Source organism: Phalacrocorax carbo, chromosome Z (genome assembly GCF_963921805.1).
Source record: "Phalacrocorax carbo chromosome Z, bPhaCar2.1, whole genome shotgun sequence".
Classification (NCBI taxonomy): domain Eukaryota; kingdom Metazoa; phylum Chordata; class Aves; order Suliformes; family Phalacrocoracidae; genus Phalacrocorax; species Phalacrocorax carbo.
Genome location: NC_087548.1, coordinates 62,660,704 through 62,687,141, shown reverse-complemented (window position 1 = coordinate 62,687,141; position 26,438 = coordinate 62,660,704). Strand labels below are relative to the sequence as shown.

At 39.7% G+C, this 26,438-nt stretch overlaps 1 protein-coding gene across 6 annotated transcripts in view; it reads left to right on the top strand.

The window, feature by feature from the left end:
- The window catches only part of MCC (MCC regulator of WNT signaling pathway), a 237,752-nt gene that overhangs the window by 137,850 nt on the left and 73,464 nt on the right, over window positions 1–26,438 (top strand). For all 6 annotated transcript variants that reach the window (XM_064438842.1, XM_064438844.1, XM_064438843.1 and 3 more), the window contains one exon: window positions 23,347–23,460. In XM_064438842.1, the coding sequence (XP_064294912.1) occupies window positions 23,347–23,460 (114 nt within the window). The remainder of the gene's footprint in view (window positions 1–23,346; window positions 23,461–26,438) is intronic.

Below are 26,438 nucleotides of genomic sequence, written 5' to 3'. Positions count from 1 at the left end.
CAATTCTTTTATTCTTACCAGAGTTATATTTTAAGAGAAGCTATTAGCTTATGCACAAGAGATAGTAATACAGTAATAAAGATCTGTTGGTATAAATCTAGTTGTGCTGGTAAGTTTTCTTTGTTCTAAATGTAAGCTATTTTTTTAAGGCTTTTAGGGAAAGAATAATTCTGTACATCCATTTTTTCTTGGGCTTTTTTTTCCTTTTTTTTGTTTGTTTTCATGTATAATTTTATGTTCTAAAGAAAAGAGATTAAAAGGACTAAATGCAAGGACAGATTTTAAAGGTGTCATAGAACACTAGCAGTGTTCTAGGCCTCAGAGATTATTTGCTCGGCTTGTGCACTTACTGAAGGATTTCTCTCTATTCTGTTCCTAGCACCGGTGCTCAGGGCACCATGTGTATATCTTTGTCTACTACTACTGTGTAGAAGCATTTTAGAACCTTTTCCAACTATTCAGCATGTTTTAAATAATGGATATTCAAGAATGTCTCTTGGGGGACTGATCGAGTTGAATGAAATCATATAGTCAGAATAAAATTATTATATACACCCCTTTCTTATTCCTCTGTATCTAAATTCTTGTGTGCCAAAATGAATTTCTTCATTGGGTCCATATCCTGGAATTAGCTGCTCACGCTCCTTGCCATTTACCCAGATTATGCTTCTCAACTTCACGTGCCTCACAGATGTACAAATTTGTTATGATGAAGATGGCAGTTGAGAGTAGGTAGATGGACACACAAAGCAATCAGGTCAATGGCTTTATGCTCCTCATTTTTTTCCTAAATTTCCCTCAGTACCTCAGTCTTTGTGTGGTATTCAGTTTCTCAGGACTGAACGGATTATTCCAGGTGGCTTCTTACCTAGAGCTGCACAGACAAAAGCTGACATCTTCTTGATTCCCTAACAAGACCCCTTCCATAAAGACATCATTATTTCTCCTGCTGCTTCACTTTCCCTCTGTGCCTCCTTCAGGGCCCTCCTACATGTTAACTCACTCTTAGTGTAATAACCCCTCATCTTGTATTATCTGGCCTTCTTCCAAATTCACTTTAATTTCCAAACCATCTTTCTAGGTCTTTTGTATTGTTTCTCGGTCTTCACTGATGTTTCCAGCACCACCCTGTTTACTCTTATTTGCAGACATCATTAGTTCATTTTTAGTTCCCTTTTATAGGTACTGAAGAGGTTAGATAAGGTGGCACTTGACAGTTAATACCTCTGCACAGCTCAGTACCTTGTTTGTTTACTGTATTGTGGCATTGTTTATGTTCAGGTATAAGTTAACTAAATTTGAAATTATGTGTTCCTGAGACACTTGACGTTTCTACTTGAATGGATTCTGTGGTTGCAACATCTAGGGCTTTTTTGTTTGGGTGTTTGACTGGAGTTTTTTGTTTTGTTTTTTAATAAAGTAGTGGTGGCAGAATGGAAGTGAAGCTACTACCTGCTGTAGCCTTAATGCATTTCTATAAGGGTACTTGGGAAGACTTTTTCATTATTACTTCCATATTTATTTTTTTTTTTACCTTTAGCAGTTGGGTATTACTGGTGAAGCGGTTTAGCTAACAAATAAAATCCATTGTGTTTTTAAATCCATTGTGCCTTGTACTCTAGATCCATTATTTTCTGTGCCCATTATGGCTATGCATCCAGTTTGGGGCCTGCCAGTACCAGAAGATGAGTCCAGTGGAGGGCTGCCAAGATGATCAGGGGCTGGAGTACTTGCTGTGGCAGGAGTGGCTATGGGGTCTGAGCCTGTTCAGTCTGAAGAAAGAATGGCTTCAGGTTGCTGTAACAGAAGTCCCCTGTGCCTGCAGGGTGGTTATCATGGAGAGGGAGTCGGGCTCTTGCTGAGTTGCACTTGGGAGGGTGCATAGACAATATGCATAAATTGAAATGAAAGTTAACTGAATATATGGAAAAAAGCTGAATATATGGGGAAAAAAATTTCCCAGTAAGGACAGTCAAGCAAGGGAGCTGGTTACTCAGAGAGGCTGTGCAGTCTCCATCCATGGAGGTTTTCAAGGCCCAACTGTACAAAATGTCCTGAGCAACCCTGAATATGCTGTAAGCAGACTGGCTAGAGACCTACCATCCAACATGAGTCGTTCTACAGCTCTGTACCATTCATCAGCCTTATACCACTGCTGATGTTTTAGACTGTTCATGTCTCAGGGTTAGCTTCCCTGTTTAAATAACAGTAAGTACATTGGATTAGCTCTAGTTTCATAGGTCTTTTAAAATCCAAGTTATATTTCCAAACATACCTGTTATCCTGTTATGTACACTGACAGATGTATTTTTATTTACTGACATGTGCTTTGTAAAGGACTAATTTGATCATCTTTTAAAATGAGGATAGGAGCTCTGTCAGCTGGGCCTGTATTTCCATGATGTCTGACAACAGAGTACATCACTATGATTAATTTATAATAGAAAACAGGGTGCTCTGAAACAACCACAGGGCTTCCCTGAAATGTGAACAAGTTGGAACTAACATAAGCTATACCTATTATTTCAATTCCCATCTGAGGACCTGCTTTCTTAACTCTAAATAATGTACAGCCCCTGCTCTGTTCTGGCTACTAATGCCCTTACTCTGTTCTGGACACTAGTGCTCAGTGTAGCTTGTGCATATCTTCATTCCTTTTTAGTTCAGTTTCTCGTCTGCATTATAGCTGCTGCATTAAAATATTTTAAGGTATAGGATGATGATCTATTAAGCCTTTCTTCTTTGTTTCTGGTACAGAGGGGCTGCATAAGCTTTTTTGTTTCTCTGCTCAGCAAAGACAGACTGAAATATCTTGACTTCAGTACCTGCTACACAATTGCAAAAAAAGTGTTACCAAATTTTAATGTCTGCAGTGGAAAAAAACCTCATTTCCATATTCATTGTAGTACAACAATAAAAGCATTTCTTTCATTCCTTCCATGTTTTTGCTTCAGACAAATAAAATCACTGGTGCATTTGTGGTTTTATGTGAATGAAATGTCTCTTCTCAATTACTATTTCAAAACAAGCTTGCTAATTCCCATTATCCTGATCTAAAAAATCCATTATTTGTCACCAAAACCCTGGCAATGTCACCTCACTTTTCATTTAAAGAGAGTATTGACTTTAGAGTTTTATTTGTTTCTAAGAACTAACCACTTTTATATCAATACTGTAGTGTATAATTCATGCACAGTAGAATGGGACAGTAAGTAGTGTTAACACTATGTTGTGTCTGCCAAAATATATTCATAAAATTCATTGGGGGCCAAGATGGTTGAATGGTTAGAGCACTGGTCTGGGAAATGAAACACCTGGCTTCCAATTCCAGGTCTGCCATTCCCTGTCTGATGTTTGCGAAAGAAAAGCAATCTCATTTATTCTTGTCTATGGAGAGAAATATCATTACCCACTTCTGTAAAGTGTTTATATGGTACTTCTCACCTGAAGATTTTTAAGCATTATTAATTTTACTTTCTGACTCAGCTTGGGAAATCCCAAGGATCCTTAACCAGCAGCATGTGGTGTTTGCAGGCTTTAATTCAGAAGAGTTGACTGTAATGAGCCTCCCAACTCTGTCTTTAAATGTGATAGATGAGTTTCTGAATGTAGTACTATTGTCAGTGTTCTTTGGAAGGTCAGACTAAATTACTTGGACTCCAAGAATATGACATTATCTGGTTTTTTTTTGTTGTTGTTGTTGTTTTTTAATTTGAGGAGATGGGGGGGTGGGTGTTTGGTTCGTTGTTGGAGTTTTTGTAGTGTGACACATAAACGTATTAGTTAAATTCCACAATGCTATTTTGGTTTTACCTAGCTGAGAGACTTAAGTGAAGGGTGATTGAAGACTTTTTCTTAAATCTTTGCCCATGTAATAATTTTTTTTAATTGTTTGAAAGATCACAGTGTAATTCTGTTACACTGGGCATGGAAGGGTCTCCAGTCTTCCCATGGTCTGGGAGGAGTGTGGAGGAGGAGGATGTAATAGTTTCAAAGTGGATGATTCAGACTTGTGGGAGAAACGCTCCATCCCATCTGTAAGGATTAGGAACCCAAAATCAGCTTGGACAGAAATTAAGCTAAAATGTGTAAGGCCTGCTGGGATTTCAGAGAGCTGGGACATTCCCATCTGTGTACATTCTGCCTGTGGCTGAAGAGTGGGTTGAGCAGACGGAGTGATTGATTCTCACAGTTTCCATAATTTTTGTTGGCAGTTCAAATCTGTCCATTGATAGTCACATAGCTGAGGATGTAAAACAAAACCTAATTTTCCCTTGGCTGATTATGCTGCATTTGTATCTCCTGCAGTATATAGTTCTGGGATATGGGGTAATGCTGGAACTGTTAAGTCAGTAACACTGCAAAAACGTGCATGAGTTGTGCAGAAAGATGTTTATGTTTAAATGTAATGTTCTTGCCTAGAGCCATCTGGTTTATACTGTCCTTGAATTCTTTTCCAGATCTCTGTCTTATTTTCTGATTTTGTCATGTAGTGGAACATTTGCTATTAATTAGAAAAGCCCTTAATGTCCTTACTCAAGAAAAGCAGCTAACTTAAATCTCAGGAAACTGAAGTATATTAATTCAGAGCAGGGTGGTCTAATTCACAACACCATTTACAGACCACATCCACACAGTCTGCCATCACAACCTTTGGGAAAAGGAGGGGTAACTAAGGGGGAAGCATATGTAAGCCTTACAACTGAACGTCTCTCTAGGTGCTTGTACATGCCGTGATAAGGAAGCTTTGAGCTGCTGTTGCTGATCCTTGTACAAAAAGGAAGAGAACACAGAATTAACAATACCAGAGTATGGCTGGTGGGCAGCATTGAACTATACAGCCAGCTGCTTCTTCCTGCAAGGAGGGCCATAAAATAGGTGTTATGAACCTTCTGTCACCCCTGGACCACTCTGACTCAGAAAAAGCTCTGCTAGTCAAAATATGTAAGCATTCCTGCTCTATTTTCTAACAGCAGTCCAAACTGGCATTTATTCTTATCCAAGTGGGGAAAAGAAGGAAAAAAGGAAGGATTGGGGAGGTAAGGGCTCCTGTAGAATCCCACATGTTGCACTTTTGTAGACTCATGCTTGAATCTCATGCTTTTGCCCAAAAGTGGAACTGACCTCAGCAAAAAGTTTTAACCAAGTTAACACTAATCCAGTTTCAACCCGCAGCACCTTGAGGAAGCCGTGCAATGTGCTGCTGCTGCAGGGGTGACTGTTTCAGTCGCCTGATACATGTATAAATGGAGCTATAGTGGAGGTTTTGAGTGTGTATGAACTGTGCATGATCAGAGCTCAGAGAAGCAGATTATAAATTTCTCTGGTTCTCTGCTGTTGAGGCTGGACAAATGGGAAATCTCAGTAACGGGATTAAAGAGGACTACAAATCACATTTACAGAAATACTTTACTGGAGTTATTTGAGAAGATAAATTTGACAGTCTCATGTAGTAGTTGGTGGACACAATCTGAAGAAACCTTTCTTCCTTTCCTGTTCCTCACCTCCCTTCCTTCAAGAAATGCCTGCACTTAAATTTGACTGGATGTAGGTACATGTAGGAACATGAAAAATTGCACTAAAATTTACCTATTCCTGACGGCTAAACCACACTGTACATGCAATTACACTTTTGTGATTACAGCTTCTTTTAAGTGGATAGGGAACAGTGGGACTGAGGCTTGTTTTATCTCCACTCTGGAAATTTGGTGGAATATGTTTTTTATAAGCTTTCTGTCTCAGTCCAGGCCTTAGAAATATCTCTTCCAAAGTGTGTCCTAGCAGAGGTCGACACCTTTTTACTTTAGCCACATGTAGTGTATATCAGTAGCTTTTTATTTAGAGTGGCACGGACTTTCAGATACACTGTCCTGGGACCCTAGAACAAGAGAAGAAACTTACTTACTTTGCCCTTTTTCTGGTTGAAATCCAATTTTATTTTTTCCTCTTTGTTATAGTGGACATTTGGATTCCTGCTGGTTAGATTGCCTTACAGTGATGTTAGAGCAACTAAGCTGGCCAGAAGGTATGCCATTGTGGGGCTTAAGTCAGAGCAAATTCACAGTGCCGTCTGTAGCTCTTCTACTCTTCCAGTTGTGGAGACTGCAAGAGTCCTTTGCAGAGTGCTTTGATATATGCTCAGCAACTGAAATTGAACTGTGTCTGGAGCATTAAGTTGAGATCACAAGGTAAGGATTCTTCCCTCAGAAGGAAACTGTTGGCTTGCTTTTAGTTTGTTCCCCAGTCGTAATCCCCTCAGAAATTTCAACATCTGCATGGCTAGAAGAATGAGTCTCAAATGTAGTCTTAGGTTCACTTAGGGAAATTGAGTAAACAGTTAAGCATATGTTTCAGAATTGGTTGCGTGATGCCAAGAGTTTGCTCTGTGAGTCCCAGGTTCTACAGTGAAATTTCCTCCAACGTGGAAATAGTAGGGCCTCTGGTGGGATTAGAGGAATAGTAGAAGAAACAGTGATGGTGAAAGTCTGTTGCTAGGATGGCGAGCCTTGTACCAAGCACAGAATGCTATCCTGTGATTGTTCCCAGAAGTGTAGGGGGAGTGGGAGGAGGGATGTACGCATCTGGCGGATCAGGGTTGGGTTTGCAGGCACTGAATTGTTGCTGTTTCTACCTGGGTAACCACTTCTATCTTTGCTGCTTGTACTGCAGTGAGAGCTGGGCAACTTGTTTCAAGCTTGGCTATTTTTTAATAATAGTTTTGTGCAAAATTCAGTCTGGGTCTATCTAATGACAAATTCAGTTTCCGAGATTTGGATGAGACGCCTGAAAAGTAGCTGTGTATGAAAGGTAGCCAGCAGTACCTTCTTGTGTAGGTTCCTCAAACAGACGAAATGCTTTTATGTTACTTGAAAATGGACTGAGAAAGATGGGGCATGGGGTTGGGAGGAGGAGGAACAAATACCTTCTTATTGCAGAATAAGAATATCCTTGTGAAGAATTAATGACAGCTTAATTAATGTTAGTTTTTGACAACTATTACTTTTTTAAAAAGCTGATTTATCTCAGCAGGGTTTTAAAAGTTTATTTTTGAATATATTTTCCAAAATATTCTGGCACATGATTTAGCAGATAGGTGCATTTACAGCTAAATTAAATCATTAAGTGTCCACAATTTTGAGCAGGTTAAAAAAAAAAAAAAAAAAAGACAGGTTACTTTTTAATGCTGCTGCTTTTTCCCAGCAATAATGCATTTTAAACTTGGCCCATGCTGTTGTAAATCTGATCCTTGTCACAAAGTATTTTTTTTAAATATCTGTTTATTGACTTCAATTTCTAGAAAGAGGCTTTGTGATTTTATGCTCTCCAGGGTTTAGATATCTGTGGCAGCTGAGAGTACTGCTCATTCTGCATACTCAGCATTGCAGCTGAAATAGGCAAAGATGGTGCCTGCAGACACAGGCAATATTAATTGCTCCCTGCAATTAGGTAAATAGCTGCATCGGTGCATAACAGCAGGAGGGAGAGGGTTAATGAGGGGCTAATTCCATCCTCAGAGGGACCACAGGGCTGATTGGAAACAGCTGCTGTACTGCAGGCTCTAGGCTGCACAGGGCGATGCTGTGGTGAGCCTGGCAGCTTTGGTGAGGGAGGGAACAGGAGAAGAGTGGTACAAAGGGAAGACAATAAACAATCCAGAAAACAAAGGACATAGAAAAGTATGCTAGGCCTGCATCCCTGAGAGAGGATAAGTCATAATAGGCAGGATGGAAGGAAGGGGGAATTCAGGATTAAATCGCAGACTGGGGGAGGGGATGTGGCCACCTGCATGCCCTTGTCCTCTCTGTGTGAAAGTCAAGGCTTACAATTAAGTCTACATGGTATAGCACAGGTGTGGCTTGGCACAGCTGTGTTAATGGCAAGCTAGCTGGCTCTGTAGGGAAGTGGGGGAATGTTGCTCAGGATGGATGCATACTTCTGATGACATTTGTCAAAATATGAATGAAAATAGGATTTTGGCTTATGGATGTCAGCAACACAAGAGTCAAGTTGTCCACAGCTCTGTAGGGTATGAATAATTTGGGTAATTGCGATGTCCGGTACATATCAGGTTGTTGTCACCTGAAAGTTGGCTTCTTTCGCTTTCTATACCTATCATGTGCATAGACATGTCTTGTGTTCCTACTTACATACCAGTAGTTGTTAACAGTATTCTTACACAAAACCTTTCAGCGGTTGACTGTGTCTGCATTTTGAACTGATGCTTGGTTCTCTGGCTGAGGATACTCATTAAAGCCTCAGAAATACTATAGCTCAGGCCAGAACCTACCCACTTCATAGCGAGGGAACTGCTAATGCCTTTCCCAGTGCTTTCTTCTAAAGACAAAAGAATTTTTCCTGCAATAGATACAGTTAGCTGAGGAAGGGGGAAACCAACTTCGAAATTCTCAGCACAAAGAACCATGGAATATACCCCAGAGATATACTTGAGAACACAAGGATTGCTTAAATACAGGCTAGATTGACCCAAATTTTGATATAGCAGAGGCCAGTGAGGTAGCATATGCATAGATTTAGGTTGCTGACACCAAAAAATGGTTAGCCTTGTCAGCTGTGTGGCCAAGCACTGTCCCACAGGGCTGTAATGTGTCGAGCACCCAAACTATAAAACCAGAGTGCTCCAAAGAACTGCAAAAGGGAGGATCAAAAGTGAAAGAGCACCTTCTGTTAAATAGATTAGGGCATGTCAGCCTCAGATGATACGGGAGAAAAAGGGGTATATGTTTTGAGAGAGCATTATAAATTCATGAGTAATATGAAGAAGATCAAAAGGGACAAAAGTAATCCGTTAGGTGCAGAACATGCAAAGCAGTACCAGGGAAACATTACAAATGTGTACTCAGTTCTTATGCTTTTCCTTCAACTTCTCTGATTCACCATTCTCAGAGGCAGGATGCTGGACTGTCAGCCTGTGGTCTGGCCTGATGCTACACTTCTTAAGTATGCTCTTTGAACCAGCAGACTTCCTTTAAGATGGGAAAAATACGATCCTGTATTTTTTCGCTGATATTTCTTCGGTTAGATTGGAGTGGTTATTGTTTCATAACTAAAATAATGTTAAAGATAATACTTTTTAATAAGTCAAGATTTTCAGAGCCCACAGAAACTGTTTTTGAGAATGTAAACTAAACATAAAATAAAGCAACAGTGTAACTCTTCACCTGAATTGTGAAGTATCGTGTTACACAAATGCTGAAGCCATGGAATATGAAAAAACTTCCACTTTCATTCTACCAAATTATGTGAGTGATCTGCCACATGCTATATAAAGGTACCAATGAGAATGCTATGCATCTGTAAGGAATTAAAACAGAATAGCTTCAGCTTTGGTATCAGCAAGCCTTTGGGCCTATGTAATGTGCAGGGGTGAAAAATAAGCCATGTGTTAAATGGATTAATGCAGTGTTGATGCTTTTCTGTCAGGACAATTAACATGAGTAAAATATTTGCCCTACTTTAAAGAGATAAGGAGGTACCATATTGTGTTCTTCTTAAGATTAATGTTCCTATATGGGCAGCAGAGAGCATAAGATTTATTTCCTGAACCTTATGTAGATTTATAGCTTGTGCCAGTGACTGCTTGAAAGCTCTTTATGAGCCATGTTCACAGCAAGTCTTTTTTTGTGTATGTTAGTGAAAGTGGTCATAAGAAGGATGCAGACATTTTGAAGTGTTAAGTGGGATATGTGGCACATACAATGCCTCTAAATTATAAATTTTGTCTTGTCATGACTCCCGATTTTCTTTTATGTATGTGCATATGTGGGCACGCATTTGCATGATACAGACATAAAAAATGTATTTTATTAAATGCTTTAGAAGTAACTTTCTGTGCTGTCTGGACTTCCTTAGAGAATTCGTAATGTTTTTCATGTTATTATTTGATGATTTAAAGCAAAGAAAATTACACTTAAGGAGAGAATGACAATCTCATGGGATGTGCACTTTCCATGGCACCGTGCTCTGGACTCATAAATATCTACGTGACTCCTGTTTATTTAATAGGATTGCATGGGTGAAATATGGGGTCAAATTTAGCATTCAGAGTCCAAGATAAGGAGTGAACCTGCCTTGGTCTTGGTAGAGACAGGCACACAATGGTGGAAATGCTATGTAATTTAATCTCAAAATGTTAGACCAATTTCTATTTTATTTCTTATTTGACTGAAGCTTTTAACTTTGCTAATTATAAGCACCTGTGATTTCATTAATTGCAATTAAATTTTGAGTGTGTGTATATACCAATGAAGATTAATTGTCTAGCAGGCACTCTAAAACATCTAAATCTTAACTTTTATTGCAGGGAAAAGGTCATACAAAATTAGTCGTCTTAACTAAAATACACAGTAGTCTGGTTAGAAAATGGCTTTTCTGTATGCAGAAATTTTTGACATTTGAGGAAACTCTTATGCACTTTTTCCTGATGAGCAAGGGATTTCTTTTTACGTCAATTGAAAAAGAAAATAGAGCCAACCTCACTTGAAGAAGAACTAAAGCTCATCTGTCAAGTCTCTGCATCTGAACTTATGACACAAAAGAACAAAAATGAGCTCATTGTGGGAGTAGAGGTTATGAGAAACAGATTTAATCTTATACTGGGATTTACCAGGCACCTTTTCCCACCCGTGGGTTGTGCAGACAGAGTTGTGAACCGTGCTGAAATTCTAACCGTTACATTTGTGAATGACACTTCGTTTAGCTTCAGGTTTGTAATTACTGGCTACTTGGACCTTTGAATTACTTTTGATGTTATTTTTACAAATTGCTATCACCAGTTGACTCAAGTGTTCTCATATGGGTTTGTCATGTTACAGACAGTTGATTCTCTGCAAATTTTACAGCTACTTGCTTTTATATTTGGAGAAGCCTGCTAAATAAATGGCTTAAAAAGTGTGAAGCCACTTGAACAAAGTGCTGTGCCTGACACTACGGGAAACCATGTTGGATTATTAGAGCAGTGCACAGCAAAATAATTTCTCCTGAATGGAATAATATATCCAGTCATTACTTAAATACTAAAAAAAACCCCCTATCTACATCAATTCCTATTCAGTAAATGGGTTGAAGTGTGTCAGCTATGCAGACTTGTCTGTACTAGTGCAATTGATAATAAACATTTATCAATGTTTATTTTGACATTTTCAGCTGTTTGTGTGCTCGAGGTTCCATTGCTTAAAACATAAGCCATACAGTGACTCAAAAAGAAAAACACATTCATGCAATTGAATTTGTTTCAAACAGTCTGGTTCATGAATGGTATACCTCTGTGCTGTCTGCTTCCTTCTAAAGGCAGTTGCCATCAGGAAGGAGGTTGAGGCATCATGCGAAAACTTGCATAAGGTTTTCTGATGGTTAGCACCAGATGTGAATACACAAATAACTGGTATCAATTGGAGGACAACAAGGTAGTGGAAGGCATTTTCAGTTTCTCAGTCCTCTGACTCACTGCATTGGTCTCACAGAAAAAAAAAATAGTGATTTTCACTAATGCAATTTTTTTTTTCATGTTTTTTCCAGAAAGTGGAAGAGGTTTTAAGCAGCATTCTTCAATAAGAAATTTATTTCAAATGAGTAATATCAGAGCGAGCAAGAAAATATTTGGATGGACCTACGGACTGTTTTTAGAAGGAAGGGAGTTTGTTAGTGTAGAACGTAGAAATTGTGCTTGAGATTTTTCTTTATTTAACATGCTTTCATCAAGAATTGAGGTTAGTTGTTTATCAAAATATATAAAACCAAATATTAGTTACTGCCAACTAAGCAGATGCTTTTTTAGCTTTTTCTGTTGCAGTCAATCTCCTCTAACAGTGTTGTAGTAACTCTCTTTTTTAATCTTTCCTTTGTAATACACTGATTTTTAAAGCTGATTCATCACAGAGCCTTATCAGGGCTGTATTTTGCAATAGTGATTGTTTTCTGTCAGATTTGTTACAATTATAGTTTCAGTAATAACATCCAGTGCAGTGGGAGAACTCATCAGGAAGCAATGCAAAGTCTCCCACAGTTTGCCAACCATTTGCAAAGCTTTCAGTAAAATCAGTCAGCTTTTCCCTGGTGCGTTGATCAGGTAATAAGAAACAGGAGGCAATGGAAGATGCAGGACTTGAGAAGTCTGGAAATGCCAAAATGCACTGGATATTGCTTATGAATCAAATACTCAATGATAACTTTTACACAGGTTTATGGCATGTAGCTAGAGGGAAATTGTGGAAGCTTTCTGCAGGAACTCAAGTTACAGTAGCATAGGTGATTTTTTCCTGCCTAGAGATTTGCATTAAGTTTGGAGAAGTTAATTCCCCTTGGGGAAACTGTGCATCCAGTTTTGAACTGGTTGGATGGTTAAGATTGCTGAGCAAAAGAACTGAGATCTGCCTAAAACAGTCTGAGATTTACAGCCAGGTGTGTTAAGGTGGGTGGTACTTGGTAAACCATACACAACTTGAGTGTTGTTTATAGTATGTTATCTTTCTAAGAACATTTTAAAAAACAATACTTTCTTGTAAGCCAGGACATCACTGGAAACCTCAAGTTGTTCTCCACTTGTCCTCCACTCACCCAGGAGAACATGTAACTGGTGGGTGCAGTTACAGGTGCAGCGGGTTCTGGAGGGAGTGGCAGTCAGAAGCCCTATGAAAAAGGGATAGCTGTTGGCCTGAGGTTAAAGAAGCAGGGAGGGGAATATCAAGGTCTTAGAGATGCAGCTAACCTTGGAAAAATGAAGTAATTAAGAACTGAACTGAATGTATATTGTTAAGCAAGCACATGCTCATCCAGGAAATTTTGCTGCCACAACGGGGGGCTCTAAAGTTGTTTAGCTGCTTTTAAAATTTGTTTTAGAGCTGTAGTTTTGGAAGCTACATAATGGACGTTCTAATAAAGCACCTTAGGGCGTGAGCTGACTAAGAAAAGCTGGGAAGATGTTTTCTTTCTATGAATTTTAGACAATTGGACAAGTACATTCTAGGGGGCTTAGCTGATGGGTTTGGTGGTGGTTCCTCCCCCCCGCCCCCCGCATCATATTTTGGCTTATGACTGAAACAGGGTGCTGGATCAGTGACGGATCACTGATTTGACTTGGCAGTACAAATTTTGTTTCTCTAAATTTATGGTGACAGCAGATCACGTGGGTCATGCTGGCGACAAAGATCACTGTAGGTACAGCTTTGTGGCTAGTCCATAGTCTTATCTTTGGAAATCAGAAATAATTTTCTTGTCAAGAAGTTTTGAAAAGAGTGCAAGAACCATTGGATGCTTTTAAAAATTATTATTAAATTAGCATAATAAGTAATCTAATTTTTGAGTGGCTTTTGAATGGCGATCGCTGTTTGGAAATATCTGGGTTGTTCTCAGTCGGAAGAGACTGAAGTTGAAGAAGCAAGTTAAGGTGATATAAAAAATGGTAATGCTGTTGCAAAACAAGTCAATGTGGATGGGTTTACACCCTGTCTGTGGCGTTGTTGTATCCAGCTTTAGAATGTAGGTCACCTTAATGCTGAATGCAGAGGATTAAGTGAGGTGAATTCTTGGGATTAGTTTTCCGCTCCTCCCTTTCCTGAGGGGACAATGGTATGCCCATCACCTCAGCAGTGGTCCTTGCAAACTGGAAAGAAACAGAGAAAAGGGGTTTTGGCATCCTGAGATTTGCAAGGGATAAGGACCGGCACATTCCCATCACTGTTTTTCTCCCTTCTCAGTTCACTTTCTCCAGTCGTATTGGGCAGAAGGGGAGATGTATTTCCTCTTTCCATCAATTCAGTGATAAAACCAAAGAGATAATTGGCCTTACTTAAAATTATATTGGGAGTAATTGTATGGAGAGTAGTAATGCTAAAGAAGTTCCCTGAAGTGGGATCAAACCCTGCTTAGTATGGACATATCAAGCCCTCCCTAGCTCAAAACAGTGTATTAATATAGTTTTTTTAATTTTTAAAGAAAGGCTGTGGTTGCAGACAATGTGTTGAAACTGAGTTGAAATAAAGACAATATTTTGTTTTAAGCATGGTCTCCCCACCACCCCATTTTCATCCTCTGCATTACTGTTACTTTGCTCCCTCACTAGGAGTGGAGGTGGCAACAGGTTCCCCCCTTGGAGGGCAAAAGCAAGGCTGAACCTTCATACATTGTACAAAAGCCAGGTAAGGGGCTGTCAGTGTGGATGTGTGGGCTGCTCTGCAATGGGACAGTTAAGGTTCTTAAGAATCCCAAAAGAGTAAACTTTGGAAAGTGTGGTTGTTTAGTGCAACCTCCAGATTCGCGTTTATCTCTTTCGGTTACTTTTAGGTCTTGTTCTTAGGCGTTTCTTCTCATGTCACCTAAAATTTTCTTTTCCATGAAGGTGCAAACATCGGTTGTAATAGAAGTAGAGCCATTAGTCTAGCCCTCAGGCACACTCAGAAGTACAAATTAGCGCCATGCTCCATTCATCAAGTGTGAATTGTCAGATTAATTTTCCAAAGGAAGATCTTTTCCATGATTACATCTTTTTATTTTTTATTTTTTTAAATATGTTCTAAAACTGATCCTATTTGCTGGAATAGCATAAGATTACCAGTTCCATGACATTTTTTTACAATCCTGTAGTGTATTTTCATTATCAAACACTTTTACTGTGATTAAGGTGGGAGTTTTTTGTTTGTTTGTTTTAAGAAATGGTTTGAAATATTCACAAGTACCTATAAATGTTAATTTCCAGTTTAAAAAAGTCTCAGTTAAAATTGTTTAAAAATAATGTAAACAGATTGAACACATCTTCCGCAGATTTTTCAAATTAAAACAAAGTATGTCTTACAAACACTTGGTCTTTATTTTTCTAGAATTTGGATGGCTCCATCCTGGCTTGTGTTGGCACATTATTTGTTTAGTATTGCACAAGCATATGAAGTAACTGTCTAATGTCTAATATAACAATAATTGCTTCAGCAGCATAGTCACAAAATGTCAATTTTTTATGTCACACTAAAAATTTGTAGGCTTTTTATTAGTACATAACAGTTGTTTCAAACATATAGTTCATGGCATGTTTGTAGACACATCCAACAATTCAGTGGTACTGCTTTTTTAGTAATTTTGACTTTGCCTTAGGCAATTACGTAAAGGGTGGTTGGCTGTGGTATTTCAGGGCTATGCTCTAGGGATCATACAACTGAAACTGTCTAGGGAATATCGAGCTGTTCTGTCACAGCTTCTGGGAGATGGTTGTTCTTTTAAGTTTTTACACTCCGTCTTGTCAGTACATTCAGAGAAATGGGCTTTGACTACATTTATTTCATCACTTGGACCACAAAAATGCATCTTTTGTGGAGCGTTGCGAGGAAAAGGTGGCATGAAAATTGCACAGAGCTGAGAAGAAAAATGGTTGAGAGTGGCCACACATTTATATAACAATCACTTTAGGTAAGTGTATTATTTGCAAGTAGTGCTGATCTGTTCTTCTGATAAAATGTAAACTTGACAATGCCTTTGAGTTTTTATGTACAGCGAATGTCTGTAACAAAGTTTTGTATCTTTAATTTCTGTCTTCAAAAGTTTTTTTAAGCTTTGCCTAGATTTTCCTTTGTTTTGAATTCTTTTAAGATGTTTCCTGGTTGTGTGAATCTGTGCTACAATTTTTTTCATATTTTTTGTTCAGTGTAAGTTTTCCCTCTTGTGCCTTTATTACATGTCTCAAGTATATCTGCCATGCGTTAGCATGACAGTTTCTCATTTATCTCAGCCTTGTCAAATGTTTTCCTAGGCTAACCTAGGCTGTTCTTTGCTGCCATTAATGCGAGTTAGCGATGCACAACACAGTCTTAAGATTCCTGAAGTCAAAATCCAGGCAAGGTTTTAGCGTTCTGGGTATTAAAATGTGTTCTCCATTATGAACTTACATCACCAACCTTTTTAGTCATATTTCCCTCTTTCCCTTGAAGAAGAGGGCTGTCAGGAAATGCAATGTATAGGCATTTGTAGTTGTTTTGCCCCTTCTGCAGTTTTAGCTGAGATTCTGACTGTATTTTCCACGCTATCTTGACACCTCCTATCTCTCATCTTACAAAGCAGCTTGGGTTTTCAGATCCAGTGTAGTGTCCAATGCTATTTGATAACAAAAAAACTGGGGAGGTTTTCAGAGCTGAGGCGGCATTCTGACTATTTGATCAGGTCGGTTTTTTTGTATACTGCCTGTCATTAAAATAAGTAGTAGCAATACACAGAAGACGTCCATGTTGTGGGCTGTTTGCACTAAACCATGCAAATTGCAAATGGGGAACAAAAGAGAGGAGAGGGTGTCAGAGTCCAATACTCACTGACCAGGTTCTTTTACATATTCCACGTATGAAGGGTGTCATGTTTAACATCAGATTTACTTATTTCAAGATAGTTGATGTTACTTGGGATTTCTGATTTAGCAGAGTGATATAAAACATACTCAAAACACAAAAGAAGTATCAGTTACATGTAACAGAATATAGCAGTTGCAACACACAGTTCAATCATGACACCAATGTGATTCTCATTACCAGCCTCTATAATACACTCACTGTCACAATGCTGGGCGTCCCTACTCTTGCTAGGAAGGCATCCATGGGTTGAAGCCAGCTCAAGCCCATTGCTTTCTTTGAAATTCTTTTGCTAGTTTTCTGGGTTTTTTATGTTATGTTGTGCTGAGCCACATGTACACCTCCCCCTTGTTGGCCTGGCTAACTCAGGGAGACCTTTCCCTGGTATCCTTGGTTCCTGAAAAAGAAAAGATTCACACTCTTTTAATGAGCTTAGGGAGAAACCTTTACGCCACCAGCTGATCCACTCAGCTGTGATAGCTGTTCATGTAAAAGGGAGACCACCCTGGGGTCCCCTTGGTGTTGAGATCAGGTCAGCCCCTTTGCAACAGCTGTGATCAGTCCCACCTGCATTATTCCCTGAGCTTCAGGGGCACATTGCCCTGGCCCATCTCTGAGCCTTCTTCCATGGTAGGGGTTTACTGGTCAGTCACAGGGGACACACATAGAATACATAGGACAAATAAATTGGTCTTTGGTGTTTGACTGCTTTGTATTGGTATATGGGTTCGTATCTCCTTACCATGATCTGATGCTTTTATGGCTCCCTTGTAATGTCAGAGGTTACATGTCTGAATATTCCCAAGCTTATGTGCAGCAGTACTGTAGCCAAGGAAGGCAGGAAACGAGGAAAAAGATAAGATTAGTAGTTTAATTTCACAGAGAAGGATGTGCTTAGGACCTTTTTGTTATTTCTGTCTTGAAAATAGCAAACATATGCAGTGAGTACAACTGGTTTTAGCAATATAGTTTAATTAGTCTGGTTCCAGGCTGAGGGGAAGAAAAATGTGGATCAAACTTAGTGATGAGGATCACGGTTCACAATGGCAGGGAAAAATCTGAGTATAAAAGTAATCATACTTCTTTGCAGTGCTTTAACCTTCACCTATCATTTTTTCAATGCCCTTCTTCATTGCCCTTTGCATCTTTCCCTTGTTTTGTTCATGGCCTCGGAACACTTCCACCAATAGGTACTACAGACATGTCAGTAGTCCCCTGCTTCCTTGGCATTTAGTTCATATTACTATCCCATCTGCTTTTGTGTTCTTTTCCCCACAAAAATTTTTAGAAACCTGGCTGCCAGCAAATACTGGTTTTAATTGTACCCACATAGTGTATTTCACAAAGCCCAGCACCAAAAGCAGTGTTCAAAGCACTGTGGAAATATACACGTCATTGAATCATGTCTACAGTATTGTATGAGATGTTTCTGGAAGCAGGTATAGTGGGGAAGAGACTGCAGTCATGAAGGATTCTGGAAGTGAGGTCCGGAGGTTGCTTTTCCTAAGCTTTGGCTTATTTTTTTTTAATATTTATGTTTCAAAATTTAGCTGTACAGTGGCTTGCATTTTAAAGACAGCATGTTAGACACAGTTTGTTGTTTTTTATTAATAATATAATAATAAATAATAACTGTCATTATGTATTTAATACATAAAAACCTGGCAGGGTAATACTGGGCATAAAATGTGATGGATATGTTTCAGCAAACAACCTGCTGTTGTCCTTGCAGAAAATTTAATGGAATCACAGAATCACAGAATGATAGCAGTTGCACCTTTGGAGATCATCTTGTCCAACCCCCCTGCTTGAGCAGGCACACCCAGAGCAGGGGGCACAGGAACATGCCCAAGCGGGTTTTGAATGTCTCCAGGGAAGGAGACTCCACACCCTCCCTGGGCAGCCTGTGCCACTGCTCTGGCACCCTCACAGGAAAGAAGTTTCTTCTCATATTCAAGTGGAACTCCCTGTGTTCCAATTTGCACCCGTTGCCCCTTGTCCTGTCTTTGGGCACTGCTGAAAAGAGCCTAGTCCCACCCTCTTGACACCCACCCTTCAGATATTTATAAGTATTGATTAAATCCCCCCTCAGTCTTCTCCAGGCTGAACAAACCCAAGTCTCCCAGCCTTTCTTGAAAAGACAGGTGCTCCAGGCCCCTGATCATCTTTGTAGCTCTGCGCTGGACTTGCTCATGCTGTTCCTTGTCCTTCTTGAACTGGGGAGCCCAAAACTGGACACGGCACTCCAAATGTGGTCTCAGTAGGGCAGAGTAGAGGGGGAGGGCAACTTCCTTTGACCTGCTGGCCACACTCCTTTTAATGCACCCCAGATAACTGTTGGCCTCCTTGGCCACAAGGGCACAGTGCTGGTTCATGGTCAGCTTGTCCACCAGCACTCCCAGGTCCTTCTCAACAGAGCCACTTTGCAGCAGGTCAGCCCCCAGCCTGTACTGTTGCATGGGGTTGTTCCTCCTCGGGTGCAGAACCTTGCACTTACTTTAGTTGAATTTCATGAGGTTCCCCTGGGCCCAGCTCTCCAGCCTGTCCAGGTCTTGTTGGATGGCAGCACAGCCTTCTGGTGTATGAGCCACTCCTCCCAGCTTGGTACCATGAGAGAACTTGCTGATGGTACACTCTATCCCATCATCCAGGTCATTGATTAATATACTGAACAGGACTGGACCTAGTACACACCCCTGGGGAACACCACTAGTTGCCCTGTTGATCACAGCCCTCTGAGCTCTGCCATTCAGTGAGTTCTCAATCTACCTCGCTGTCCACTTATATAACCCACACTTCCCTTAGCTTGTCCTTGAAGATGTTATGGGACATGGTGTGAAAAGCCATGCTGAAGTCAAGGTAAACAACATCCACTGCTCTCCTTCCATCGACCCAGCCAGTCATGCCATCATAGAAGGCGATCAGGTTGGTCAAGCATGATCTTCCCTTGGTGAATCCATGTTTACTACTTCTGATAACCTTCTTTTCCTCTATGTGCATGGAGATGACCTTCAGGATGAACTGCTCCATCACCTTCCAGGGATGGAAGTGAAGCTGACTGGCCTGTAGTTCCCCAGATTCTCCTTCTTGTCCTTTTTGAAGACTGGAGTGACATTTGCCTCCTTCCAGTCCTCAGGCACCTCTCCTGTCTTCCATGACCTTTCAAATATGGTGGAGAGTGGTTTAGCAAGAACATCCGCCAGCTCCCTCAGCATTCGTGGGTGCATCCCACTGGGGCCTGTGGATTCGTGAGGATCCAGTTTGCCTAGGTGATCTCTGACCCAATCCTCCTCAACCAAGGGCAGGTCCTCCTTTCTCCAGATTTCCTCTCTGTCCTTTGTGGGCTGAGGTGCCTGATGGCCAGCCTTAGCAGTAAAGACCGAAGCAAAGGAGGCATTCAGTAACTCTGCCTTCTCTGTGTCCTGAGTCACCAGGGCCCCTACCTGGGCTTCTAAGTTGAGAGAGGTTTTTTTATTAATACTATGCATCTAATTTCTTTTCTGAAAGAATTATTATTTCCTTGGGTGATGGTAGAGAAGCAAGTTGGTTGGCTTGTCTGATCCCTTTTCAGTCATTGCTTTTGCATGTGTTGACCTTGCCTGTCCTGTTGGACAGTTTGGGGGCATGAACAGCACATAGTGTGTTTTTTCCTGGTGGAATTCAATACTAGCTGTATTGGATCAGTATGACATTTATGAACAATACAGGCTTTGTCAGTGAGCTGTTTCCTCTGTATGAAGTAGTTCTCTGTGGGAGCTGTTGCTTAAAGGTTCAGACCAATGTGTTGTACAAACAAATCTTTGTGGTGTCTGTGTTAATTTTTACAAAATACTGAGTTTCTGATCTGTTTCATAATCTTGTGTCATTCAGAGGCAGCCCACCTTGAACTATAATGTTTGTTATTAATGTTAGTGATAGTAACTCTGACTTCTCTATCACTGCTTGCTGAGGGGAGAAAAAAAGCAGTATGCCATATGGCTACCTCTGTTCTGTCTCTCTCAGTTGTCATAACCCACTGTGATTCAGTGTTGCAGTTAGAGTTGTGACTGACCTACTGTCTTCTGGTTGAGATTTTTAAATGGAACCTCTCCAACTTTAATAGTTTGGATTATTGAATTTGAATTCTAAGTGTAAACTTTTTTTCCCAGGATGACTTTTTTGTTGACTGTAGCTTTTTGCTCAGATGTTTTGCTTGTTTGTGTTACAGCAACATCCAAAAAGGTCTGTGTTCCAGTTCCCACCCTGCAAGTGTGCTATAGAACAGACTTGGAAGCATGGTCTGTGGGAATACTCACACCTTAAGGGAAGATGCAGCAATACTTTGTAATACCTTTTTTAAGGAATTGGGGGAGGAGAGCTTGGCTCCGCCAAGAATACACAGCTACACTAGCTGCCTTAACCTTATTACGTATTGCAGTACTATCTGGAGGCACCACTTGCCTGTGACTTACTGCTGATGCACTGGGTACATGCATGAAACCGAAGAGTATCCCAAGCAGCCCTCCTCTGCGTATGATAACTTCCTGTTGCCTAGTGTGTCCTTTCAGTAACTGTCTTTTTTTATTTTTTTACTAGTACTTGAAAACTTGACTAGTCCAATTTATGAAAGGAGAGGATAATTTTGTATAGTAAAAATGCAACAAACCTTCCTTGTAATTAGTGAAGAAATCTCCAGGTTACTTGGAGAAGAGAGACCCTATATTGAACAGGGAGGCTGGTGTAACTCATGTATTGGATGCCCGTGTTTGGCAGGAGCTGCCAGGCCAGGCAGCAGCATTGATATAAAGCTAGCCACAATTCATGCTGTTTCTTACCAAGTTTGGGGTGTGCTAGGGGAGTGAAGAAGAGCTGAGCTGACTGAAGTGTGGGAAGAGGACAAAGACAAATCCATAGGAAGTCCACATCATTAGTTCCACTGTTCAGAGAACGAGTTGTTTTTCACTGAGATTTTCAAATTAACGGTGTCCTTCTATATTACACCACCGTGTGTGTGGACATTACAGGTGTGGTATTTAATTAAAACCACAGCTGGTGATCATTTAATTATCGTGTATGAAAGGGAATGCTACCTACTTGACTATGTAGCATTGTTTATTCAATTTAGAGAATTGTAGCTATTTTTTCATGTATCATTTGAAAGCTGTGGTGAAGAATGCAAGATCTGATGAACAAACTGGTGAGCTTAATTGCAACACTTCCCCTCTGTTAAGGGAATAAGGTGAAAGAGTGGCTTATAAATTCACCAGCTTTCCTGAAAATTGGAAGTCAGTTATGAACAGATTGGTACAATTAGCCTGTTTCTTGTTTCTCCACACTGTAAAACCAGTGCATAGTTTCCTGTGGTAGGAAGGAAGGCCTTCTGCTGAAGGCCAAGAATACTTAAAGATATTCAGGGTGTTTCTGGGTTTATTAAGAAATTTCAGCGTACATACTTGAAAGAAGCTATGTAGCATATACCCATAGCAGGCCTGAATTACTGTTTTTCCACCTAAAAAATGAGAGTGCCATGAGAATCTAAAACTTACTGGAACATAAAATTGTGTACATGTGTATTAGTACTGAAGTGAATAACTGCGTGTAAGACATTTTTGTAGCAGACATAATAAAAAATGCTTTCAACTGAACTCACAAATGAGGATGTACAGAGCTTCTACTGTAAGTAGTTACACAACACTTAAAACTGCAGAATTTGCATCTAAAAATCTTTATTAAAAATTGTGTTTTCTGTTTTAAAGCCAGAGATGGCCTTTTTTTATAGCAATGGGAATACTGTATGTGAAGGAGCTATTGCCAAATGATCTGGTCTCTCTGCTGTCAAACAGCTACTTTCATATGTCAGTATGTGAAAACATCTATGGTTTTTCTGGCTTCCACTATCGTAAAGATAAAACTGATATCAAAATAGGACTCATTAGCAGACTGACTGGAAATAGAACAAGAAAAGTAACTTAAAAGTGACCATCGCAATAAGATGTCAGAATGAAGGACTGAAACTGGCTGGAGGACTGGAAGCAGGGTTTGTGTTTCAGTCTGAATTGTGGCAGCAGAGCGGTGTTTGCTGTGTCACTTGGTCTGGTGTGAGAGGTCACTTTTGCCTTCTCAGCCAGTATAACTTGGAGTTGTTTCTTTGCTACTGCAAAGGCAGACTTCAGTATTAGTGCCTAGTTTTCCTCCTGGACTTTTCGGTTGTAGTTGTCAATACTGAGTGTTGAATTCTAGCTGATGCCTGTGGTGTGGTGATGAATGGGATATTTAAGGACAGGAAGAGAATTACAAGTTTAGTATTCTTTTAAGAATTGTTCTTGATTTCTAGGTTATATAGCCAATGTAATTTAGATTATGTTAGTTATCCTAGTCTGCTATGTATTTCCACATGTTGTCAGTTAAATGTAGAACGTGTCATTCATCAAAAGGATCTACTGCAGAAAGAAAAACAGTTCAGGTTCTTCATGTGTGGCTGCAGTAGATTAGAATCATTGAAACTCACTGATGTGGGACAGAGGAGAACAACAACTACAGAGCTCAAAGTGGAGTAAGCTTTAGTTGCAAAATAAAACCAAATCCTATGCATCAAGTTATTCCCTTCACCAAACTAATAACCTCTATATGTCTGAAGGCTTCAAAACATGACACACCTTCTTTTATAATACAAATCTAAGTCAACATCTAATGTAAGATTTTGTAACACAAGACTCAAGGTAGTTCCTATTTAATGTTTAATGTGAACTATTCGACACATTTCCAGCTGAATTATACTTCACTGTATTTATCCTTATATTGTGTTTTCTGATGAAAGAATGTGTGTGCTGTCTGGAGAGGAGAATCACATGTAAAAAGCATTTAGTAGCATGTGGAGTTCTTTTAGACTTTTGTTATACTGAAGTTCCTATTAACTGCTGCAGAAATCCACAGATACTGTAGCTGCTGTATAATACTGTATCTTCTTTCAACCGCTACTGCTACATAGCTTGTGACTTGGTTAATTTGTTTCTTTCCTTTTGTCTTCTAGCTTCATTTAGCAGCCCTGGCTTCGTTAAAGGAAGACATAGTGGAGCTTAATAAACGTCTACAACAAACAGAAAGGGAGCGTGACCTTTTGGAAAAGAAACTGGCAAAAGCACAGGTGAGCAATAGTTGAAGATTCTGGAGATGGTCTTGGTTTTGTGTTGTTCTTCAGAGAGGAATATGGCATGTGGAGAGAGGATAAAATATCTGAAAAACGTCATAAGTGAGAAGAATTTTAAGACTGCAAGAAACATAGTTGCCATGGGTTTTAAGTGTTATGTGCTGATGACATTCTTCTAAAAAATACCAAGAAAGAATTACATCAGTTTTATTTTGAAGCCAATACAATCAGTGGTTGGTTTGAAATATTTTAGAATATAAAAATTTCAGCATATTTTCAGTGGATTAGGTAACCGATTACAGAGCCTTCCACTCCTGGGTCAGATTCAAACACAGCACAAATTAATGCTGATCAAAAGCTGTTGCCAATTGTCAGTGCTTTGGTGGTATATGAGAAATGATTTGTGATCTAAGTCTAGATTCTAGTAAGCCAATTTGTATATATCTGTTGCGGAGAGCACAGTCAGTGGAAAGCCAAGGGATTAAATAAGAATAAGGTCTGAACTGTAATGCTTTACAGCTCTTAAAAAATAATAATCTCTTCAGATCAAGTTACTTGTAAAGAGGGAAATGCAAACAGGGAAAACTGAACTATTGTTCTCAACCTCTGTTTTCAGATACTGTCATTCTGGCAAATACCTTTTATAAGTACTTCACATTTCAAAGCTTAATTCAAAATCTATGCTCATTTATACTTAGTGTCATGGTTTTGGCTGGCATAGTTAATTTTCTTCCTAGTAGCTGGTATAGTGCTGTGTTTTGGGTTTAGTATGCCAATAATGTTGATACCACACTGATGTGTTAGTTGTTGCTGGGTAGTGCTTGTACTAGTCAAGGGCTTTTCCAGCTTCCCGTGCTCTGCCGGGTGCACAAGAAACCGGGAGGGGAGGGGGCACAGCAAAGAGAGCTGATCCAAACTGTCCAAAGGGATATTCCATATCATGTAACGTCATGCCCAGTATGTGAACTGGGCGGAATTGGCCGGGAGAAGCAGCAATTACCGCCTGTCCTGAAGCTGCATTAGATGGCGAGGTGGTGAGCCGTTGTATCACTTGGGGTTTTTTTTGTTTGTTGGTGGTTTTTTTTTGTATTGTCCCCCTCCCTACTCCAGAGACATTTTCCTTTTCACTGTATTATTACTGTTGTTGTTACTATTTTATGTTAATTATTAAACTGTTCTTACCTCAGCCCATGAGTTTTCTTTCTTTTACTCTTCCAATTCTCTGCCCCATCCCACTGTGGTCCCACAACAGTCAAAGCATTTTGTCTGGTAAAGTATAGCATCTTATTTGTTTCCCAGAGAGGCTGTGAAATCACCAACCGTGTAAGTGCTCAAGCCACTTGGACCTGGTCTTGGGCAACGTACTCTAGGTGACCCTCCTTGATTTGGGTAGGGCATTGGATGAATGACCTCCAGAGGTCCCTGTGAAACTCAGCCATTCTGTGATTTTGCATATTTAGAGTCTTCAGTATTCAGGGCATTTTGGTAGGGGCTTGTATCTGCATGTTACTTAAACTCAAGCCAAATGTAGAAATATTCAAGCAGTCTAGATTTTAAGGCTCTTGCTTCAGTCCTCCAAACATATTTAGGCCCTTGACCACATTCCATGATGTGTTTTCAGCTACCTTTAAGGTTTTGAGGCTTGTAAGTGATACTCTTATTGCAGACTATCAATGCAACATCCAAAAATAAAAATAACTTTCATGGTTTTATTCCCCTCGATATGTGAGCTAGAACCACTCTGACAGTTAACATTGTTTATCGGCTGTAATCCTGAGAGCCTTTTCTAATTTCTAGTGCACTCTGAGATAGAGTCCTCTTTCTGAAATACAATTTGATATGAGGCTGCATTTGGCAATCATTAAACTATCAAATGGATCCACTGTATCCAAATGATCCACATCATTCTGCATGAATACACTGACATCGTTATTTACAGCTTTGCAGGGTCTTGTGCTCACCACAGGTTTTTGTTAGTGTTTTAGTTTTATTTCTATGTCTTTGTTTAAAAATACATATATTGTCTCTCAGCTAATGAAGAGTACCTTGTAGGTGCTCCCATACAGTAATGAATCCCCACTGATGCTGACTGGGATTAAGGATCAGTCCTTAATCCCAACCCACATGTGCTCTGTTAGCACAAGATTGATTGGTGTTTTCTTTGATGGGTTACCAGTTATGCACCTGTATGTGGTGCTTGATTTGTAAAGCTGAAGGTTTTTACATGATCATGGGCTGTGTGCTTGTGAGCACTAGCATAGTGACGACTGTTACCTGAACCATGAATAACACAAATCAGAATATCTGAAAGCTAGCGTGCTAGCTAGATTTCAGATTTTAAAAAAATACTTTTAATGAACAATTTCTATAAAGTTTTAATGCTATAGCTCTTTTCAAATTTTTTTTAAAGCCCTCAAGTGGATAGGAATTTAGGGGGGTGTGCATTAAATAAAATACCATCTTTCTTAAAGGAATAAGCCATTTAACAAGCACAGCTCTTGTATTAAGTGTGTTGGTGATGTTTAAGTGTTGAGGCAGACTCTGGTGAAACCACCTTTTGTTCTTTTTCTAGCTGCATCACTTCCAAGCAGATGCGCCACTTAACATATTTTTTTGAACTTTTATTCCCAAATTCATATTGTGTATCATGTCATATAATTTTTTCCTCTACAGCCTTTGTCTAATGCATTTCTTCCTCACTAATGCAAAACAGAGGTTCAGAAGGCATAAATTGAATAAGAGGTGTTTGAGGTTCTGCATAGCCATATTCAGATGCTAGTGGGTCAGTACAAAATCTCTATTCTGCCTCTGGACTATACTTACAAAGGCAGCATATGTTTCATTTCAGCTGGCGTTGTAAATGCTCTCTGGAACAATTAACTTTTAAAACACATTTTCGGTAATACCTTTCCCATAATTTCTTGAGGCATGTGAGACACTTTGGAAGAAAGGATTAGTGATTTGCAGAGTGAAGG